The sequence below is a fragment of the Taudactylus pleione genome, unplaced genomic scaffold (assembly GCF_031769625.1).
Source record: "Taudactylus pleione unplaced genomic scaffold, aTauple2 ptg000520l, whole genome shotgun sequence".
Classification (NCBI taxonomy): Eukaryota; Metazoa; Chordata; class Amphibia; order Anura; family Myobatrachidae; genus Taudactylus; species Taudactylus pleione.
Window position 1 is genome coordinate 6,257,136 of NW_028284922.1, and position 7,946 is coordinate 6,265,081.

At 38.1% G+C, this 7,946-nt stretch overlaps 1 protein-coding gene across 3 annotated transcripts in view; it reads right to left on the reverse strand.

The window, feature by feature from the left end:
• SLIT2 (slit guidance ligand 2) overlaps nucleotides 1–7,241 on the reverse strand; it is a 336,221-nt gene extending 328,980 nt beyond the window's left edge. For all 3 annotated transcript variants that reach the window (XM_088450628.1, XM_088450627.1, XM_088450629.1), the window contains exons 1-3: nucleotides 6,525–7,241; nucleotides 4,100–4,171; nucleotides 2,908–2,979 (exon numbers count right to left, since the gene is read on the reverse strand). In XM_088450628.1, coding sequence (XP_088306754.1) covers nucleotides 2,908–2,979; nucleotides 4,100–4,171; nucleotides 6,525–6,730 — 350 coding nt within the window. In that variant the 5' untranslated portion in view covers nucleotides 6,731–7,241. The remainder of the gene's footprint in view (nucleotides 1–2,907; nucleotides 2,980–4,099; nucleotides 4,172–6,524) is intronic.
• Between the last annotated feature and the right edge of the window lie 705 nt (nucleotides 7,242–7,946).

Here is a 7,946-nt window from a genome sequence, read left to right on the forward strand (position 1 = left end):
CCTAGAATAGCACCCTGCAGTCAGAATCTATACAGCAGTGCTGCCTGGAGCGTCCTTAGGACACTTCAGATGGTCACACCGCTGCCTTAAAGCTCCCCGGAGCATCTTCAGCATGCTCCAGGCATTGCTGTAATCACCGGCGATTGTGGCCCCTCCCCCGTGTGATGTCACACAGATGGTCGTGGTCGTGGCCTGCACCAGGCCTGCAAATAATGTTATATATATGAAAATGGCCCTTGGCAGAAAAAAGGTTCCCCACCCCTGCTCTATGCCAACTAAGGGCCGCATTCAATTGGAAGCGAAAAGCCGAGATCGCGAAAAACTATATCGCCGTTTCTGACTTTTCACCTATTAGAAACTTATCTCCGTATTCAATTCCACCCACTTTTCATGTACGCGGAAAGTCAATGTAATGTAATAGGCGAAAAAGATTCACCTCTGAATAGCAGGAGAAAAGCAGTGCAAAATTTATATTTTGGGGTGCAAAAGTGGGGAAACCACTCAGAACCCTTGGGACAGCCCCCCAAAGACAACTGTGTCAAAAAATTCCAGGGAAAAAGCAAACCTTCCCCCCAAGTACTTTGAATTTGGGGGCGAAAAAGTACAAAGTGGGGGGACAACTTCGTAAACTAGCAAAATAAGGTTCTGGGATGTACTAAGAAGGGGTCAAGTGTTTTTGGGATTGCAGGTGCTTTTATGAGGGAGGAATTTCATTTTTATTAAAACTGCACTTTAGAGACATTAAAATATGCTAGCACCCATTATCAGGTACCCCAAATTTGACAGGACTACGTCTTTTCACCAAGAAATACTGCTTTATGCTATTCTTCACCACTTCTGCAAAGACGCTAATTAGAGGCAATTGTACCAACTTAAGTATCCCAAACAGTTTTGTTAGGGCTAATCTGGCACTATTACATTGATCCCCAATGTTTCTGCATCTTTTTTGGGGGGTTCAGGCTGATTTCCCCGATTCGGACACCACTTTTCGCCTGTTCTGACTTCGCGTGTCACCGTCTTTGCGTCTTTTGGAATTGAATAGGGCGAATAGCAGGTATGCACACAATAGTTTCCGCTGACAAAATACATGATGTAGGTCAAAAGCCGGGCATGCAAAACTTTATCGCGGGTGCGAAACTAATTGAATAGCGCCCTAAGTTGTGCTTTGCAAAAATAATGTCCGGCCACTAACAGTGTCAAAGTGCATGCCCAATGCACAACTTTAGTTGCGAAGAGTACAGCTGCACAAAAATTGTATCATTGTCAAATTTGGTCACTCAAGTGGGACAGATATCCGACATTTCTGTTGAAAGTCTTGGCAACTGGATCAGTTCCAGCCTACCACTGGGTCCATCAGTGTGGTCGCAAGTAAAGGCGGATAGTGGTCATTCTCAGACCCCATTTTCCATCATGCCAGATAATGGTCCATACCTAACTGGATTATAGTTGGCCATCATGCTTAATTCTAGGCCATACAAAAAGAAAAAATTTGTCCAATAGACCAACATTGCCAGCAATTGTGCAGTGCATGTGGCCAGCTTTAACCTCAGAATCACACATTGTTAAAGTTTTGACATCCAAAGCAAACCAGACATCTTTCATAAAAAAAAAAATAAAGTAATAAAAATAAAACAATATACCCCCCAATGAATACAGGTTGTAGTAGAACACATAATGAACTGCAGAACACAGGAGTAATTTTCAAACAGACGTTATAGATATTTTCAGGCAAAATACTTTGCTATCAAGTGATGGACAAATGCAATCGCTCAAAATATAAAGAGGCTACAATGACCAATGAAAATACAGATCTGTATGATGAAGTACAGAGCATCTCTGCTGCAACCAACAGTGATCACAAAAAAACACACAACAGAATCAAGTTGACTAGAAAAATAAAAAGATGCTCTACTGCCAGAAATGTCAACTAGACATGCCCTGATAGACGTGCATGATTGTCTAAACCAGCAATGGCTGAAAGCCCATCCCACATGTGGTGAGAGGCAGTCAGGGAATTTTATTTATTTATTTTATTCTACACCAATCTCACTGTATCAGAGTGTCCTTAAGGATACATTAATTTATGATACAGGCCCATTTATTCAGCACTGAAAGCAGGTTATGGGGAAAAAAAAGGGGGAATAAAACTAGTTAGCAAAAAAGAACTGGCTAATCCAGTTTACTTACAAAGTTTGTTTCGTCCTAAGAACTACATTTTCCTGAGTGGCTGCCTTTGACCCTACCAGCTATTTGTGTGTACATAGTGAGCAATGATAGCTTCATAATGGACTTTATGCACAGTGCATGTATAAAAATTAGGTAAAATATTTTTCTTACCCGATACAGTCAACTAACAAAGGGCTTTTGATTTATTTAAGTTAACAAGTAATTTTAACACAATTCTCATGGGATAATTCAGTATACTGGTAGTGCAATGTTAGAGAGATAGGTTGTGCACAGTTCTAAGGTTTTAAGCACATTGCTAACTTTTTGGAACATTATGGTAGGAATGAAGCCAAAAGAAAACAATTACGTATCAGATTTAAAGCACTTTTCAAGTGTTCATCAGCCGCCAAAAATTGCGTAAAAACAGCAGGTAGACATGAACGAGCCACTTGGTTTCAGTGATAAACTTTCACAGAGAAATAAACTCTCTCCTCAGCTTTAGCTCTGTCTGTCCAACAGTATTATATAACGGGGGGCTTCCAGCTTCCGAGACTCCATTTCTGGTTCAAAACAGGAGGACGTAATACAATGTTTTTTGTTTTTTTTTCTAGTCTGCTTTTCTAAATACAATGTATTAATTCCCAAGTGGACCTATTTAATCTCTGTATTATCAAAAAACTATTCTAATGCATGCACAAAATAAGACTCCTAGTCAAGTTTGCAATTAGAAAAAATACTTACAATCTGTCCAATTCTTTCAGATCTTGAAATGCTCCCCTTTCAATGGTGCTAATCTTGTTCTCCATAAGCTGTCTGAAATGCAGAGTAAAGAAGTGTTTTGATACATTATTAATCGGGCAGACATTAATATGTCTTTATTAAAGCACAAAAGGCCAGACCATGTTTATTAATTACAACATTCCAATAATACAATGGCATGTCACATCAACTTAAATGAATTAAATGAGCTTTAGAGCAATAAGGGAAATACAATTTGGGGGTTGGAAAGGGGGGATATAATCCTCTAGTCGTCTTCCACAATCATTAATATTATTAAAAAAAATATACAGCTATGATTAGAAAACATACAGGCAAATGCTGTGTAATAGAAAACAATTTTTTAAGAAGTTATTTGTTTTTTGCAGTTATTTATCAGCCAATTGTGCGCACAGCACATAGAGGCAGTCACGGATAGGTTTCGTTGAAACTTGCCACTATAATGTTGGCTTATTGTGATTATTTTTATTTTATATAGGTGAATAGTTGCTGAAAAGTAATGGGAAAAAAAATCATCCTTTTACTTCTTCTAACTGGACTGCGAAATAAAGTTTCCAATAAAAACCTTGCATCAAAATGTAATAACACAAACAAACTAACATATGATCAGCATTATTAATCTAAGAAAGCAAGGATAATAACAAAAAACAACTTTAACAATCATTATTTATAACCTTAGATACAGAAAAACTATAAGAGTGATAAATATGGAATATTTTCCTTATTCTAAGTGTTTTGTTTTTAATTTAAAAAACATTTGAACGAGCTGAAAGAAAGCAGCAATGCACTACAATTTCGCAAATGTGTTTGAAAACACTGACAGCTCTATCTAATTACTTACAGATGACAGTTGTTACTTTAATAAAATGCAGAAAAAACTTTTTAAGTCCTTCAAGTTGCATCTAGAATTGAAGAAGCCTTATACTATATCTTATTGCCAGTCGGTGTATTGTGGCAGTTGCTTCATATTTCTATTAATGAGATCTATATGAATTATGAAATATATTGAAAAAAATACAATTAATAATTTTACATTTTAATATACCTTAGGAACATGTGTTTAAAATACAAATTCTCTTGTGAGCAGTGAATAACGGTTTCAAAATGTGGAACATTGTACATTCACATACAATACAAAGCAATAATAAATACTTACAAAACACGGAGATGCCTGAGACCCGCAAAGTCTGTCTTAGTTATTCTTGTGAGGTTATTTCCATTCAGATCACTGGGAAAATGCAAAAAAAAAAATTATATGCATATAACAAGTAATGATTTTTATATGAACGTTTTATGGAGGTTTATTTATTCTTAAAACAAAAAAGTGGAATAGCCAACTACATTGTGTCTTGCAACAGGTCAATATTATCTTAACAGATAAATGAGTTCCAAACTTCACTTGATAAAACAACACATTTGTAACTCTTATCTCATACTAAGCTTTAAAAGTGTCTTATGGTCACTTTTGTGGGGAACACCATAAACTGATTTTAGTTAGACATTACACAAATGCAAACATCTTTAACAAGCATTAAAGAACTTTTTTCTTTTTCTTTTTTTAAATCAAAGCTTTGCTTAATGGTTTCTCATAACAGTTACGTGCATTTGCATCATTTTACAACCTGACAATATTGACACAGAATATTCAATATTTTAGCTGCACACAAATTCTAAAATTTGCAACTATAGCAATACAAATATGTATTGCATAAGTCATATTAAAAAAAATTAATTAAACTATGCACTACTAAAACAAAAACAAAAAACCATCCAATCATGCAAACAGGCTGTAGATGGAATATAATGGCCTAATTTCCTAATACAAACATGGCTGGGTTAAAACAATTGTCAGTAACAAGACTTTGAACTTCAAAAGATCGTATTAAGCTGCAATCCTAAATATGCGGAAAAGTTAACTCTTTACTTCACTTTTTTTTTTAAAAGGAAGCAACTGGGACACTGCTCAAAGTTGATACGTTATTGTTATCATTGCAACACTAATATACTGTCATGGCTAGTAACACTTTAGTTTATATCTTAGTTCAACATCTCGATTTAAGCTTGCCCTCATGAGGGCCAGTTCAAATAAACAGAGATCTGAATTAATACTGCCGCTGGTGACACAAAGTCACGCCAAAGCTTTCAAAACTTACGAAAACAAAAATTTTTATTTACACATCTGCTTCCCTATAGTGTTAATTACTCTTGGCAATGTAACTATTAGCACTATGCAATAAAGAATGATCTGAATAACACTCTGGAAATAGACCCCTCTTTTTATGGGTACTGCTTGTCATTAAAGTGACTGAATGAGAGTTGAAACTACTGGTCAGTCTGCCCCTGGACAGAAGCCTTAAACAAACAAAAAGTTATGTCCTGTGTGTAGGAAAGGCAAAACTTCACCAGAAAAAAAGGCAACAGCATGTGTCTTGTACAATATTCTTTGGAGCACTTTCCTAGATGTCCATGCAATACAGTATCTGCTAAAAAAACATAAGGCTTGTCAGCACTTGGAGATGGTATGGGATATCTCAACAGTCTATTAGTTTTTTATCCTGAGATCAAGGACTTCCCCATAAATCAAATGGAACAAAGTTTTAAAAAGTAATTTTGGCCATGTAACGGATTATCTAAAACATATGGTTCTTATGTAAGGATTAGGAATCCCTAACCTGATAACGGGACGTATAGCGAGATACCGGTTGCAAGAGTTTTAGAACACACTAAAAATGCTTAGTAGTTTGTTGAGTGGTGTAATAATCTAGAACGTATACTCTTAAGTAATTTAGTGTAGGTGTTTGGAATTTGAAATGTGACATTTTAGTGTCCTTTATCTTACTATCCCCACCCTGCAACACAAATGAAACTGACAGCCTGCTGGTGATAAGATTAGACCCCTCTATCACAGCATACTGTATTATCTGTCAGTCTCCTTTTATTCAGCTGTATTGTATACTTCTTACAGGCGAATAAACATCATTCTGTAAAATAAAAATAAAACCATAAATGTCCACGCAAACTGATGCTGGCATACTGGACGCATTTTCGGTTGCACTAGTGATGTCATCCACACTGTGTAATTCGCTGGGCTCTGGTGAGAGTTAAGTGGTCTTACTAATGTGTGGCAGGAAAAACCAATGCTTGAAGCATTTACATCCACACACTCCAGTAAACTGTTTTATTCTGCGTCCCATGACTGGAGAAAACTGTGCCATGGTGAAGCTAAGAGGCCTTGAGGAGGTAATAACGCCACTTATTATGTCACATCATGCATAAATATTAAATGATGGTTGTGCTTGAAAGACTGCTAGAACTATGCTGTGTAAGAGGAAGGGGGGGAGCATGGTCTACTGAAGAGAGGAATTGGGATTTCATTCAGATGGAGTCAGGCACTTGCCTGGTAAAGTGTATGCACTATTATATAAACACTGACTGCACATCTTTGAATATTGTCTTGGACTTAGCAATTAAACCCAGCACTAGATAATGTGTCCATGTGTGTGACTGAGCTTTAAAAGGCATACAATATATAGTGCCATTTGCAGACCTGCGCACAAGTGTACATGGACAGATATACTCACAGTCGTTCTGTGTTCCGGGGAATGTTGCGAGGCACACTACGCAGAGCCAGCCCGTGACAGTCCACTGTGGTCCCGGTACAAGTGCACTGAGTTGGGCACGGCTGAGGTGCCACCTCGCTCAGGATCACCAGTACTAGCCCCACGGAGACGGACAGCTTCCAAAAACCAACGCCGCACATTTTCTTCTTAATAAATCCCGCTAACATTCGTTAAAACCAACTCTGGAACGCCAAAAAGGGGAAGAAGGCAAGAAGTAATAGCTGGTTGTTACCAAGCTGGAGGTATCAGGCAGCCAATCTCAGTTCTTGATCTTGAAGAAGAACTTGTTTTATTTGCAAGTTTGCAATCTGGTGGACACAGAACATTGCTCATCCAAAATGCATGTTTTGTGCACCTATCTTAGGACCAAAAAGCAACTTCTTTTTTTTTTTCCCCCCCAGCACAAGGTTTTTATATTCCTGTCAGAGGACACTGAGTTGGATGTGACTGCTGCCTTCAGCAGCCAGAGCAATCTTTCTGGCTGTGAATGAATTTCTGCATCTCCGCCAGGTTATCTATTCAGCCTTTGTGTCACTCTCTGTTCTCCTGAGGCTCAGTGTATGCAGTTAGTGGCAGGCAGGTATCTGCACAATAACTTAGTTCCATTCAGTGCATAGCATGTCACTCCAGCCTGGTGTGTATACAGAGAATGCACTATACATGCTGCCTCGCAGAGCCTGTCTGCTAACTAACTGCACATTGCAGGCTGAGAGCAAGGAGGAGCTTCTAAACAAACACACAGCTCTTAAAGGCACAGCACCTTACACCAGTCACTTCCAAATCCAATAGCATGGTCCCACTTAAACACACAAAACCACATTTCTTTAGAGCTGAATGCCTCCTATAGGGCTGCAATGCAATCCGTCGCCACCATGGGAAGATCCTTTCTATTGAAAGCACAGGGGAGGGGAGGGGGGGTTCTGATAAGGAGTAGACTTGTCTCAGGACTATTTTATTATGCCTGGCTGTTCACCATATTATCCATCTGCCACTCCAAAGTCAACAGTGATGAGTCTGCTTGTGATAGACTCTGCTGCTTGGCGGTGGTGTCTAATTAACAACTACACACTGTACATGTATGTAGATCAGACACCAAAGGATACAATGATAAACTGCTGTGAGATAAAAAAGGGTCCTGCGGAACTTTTGCACAGTGACAATGATGTCTCCCTCTCTATCTTTTTTTTTTGCTATCATTTAAACTTTTATCATAGTTTGTATTGGATGTATATTTGTTATAGCTGTAGAGCTAAACAACTACTAAAATGGATTTATTGTATTCTGGGCACTTTATTGCCCTCTGTGCCATAAGCCAGATTCTAGGTTGTCTAATGCATGATCCAGCTGTGAACAGCGGTCATTTCAAATAACTACATACTGTAC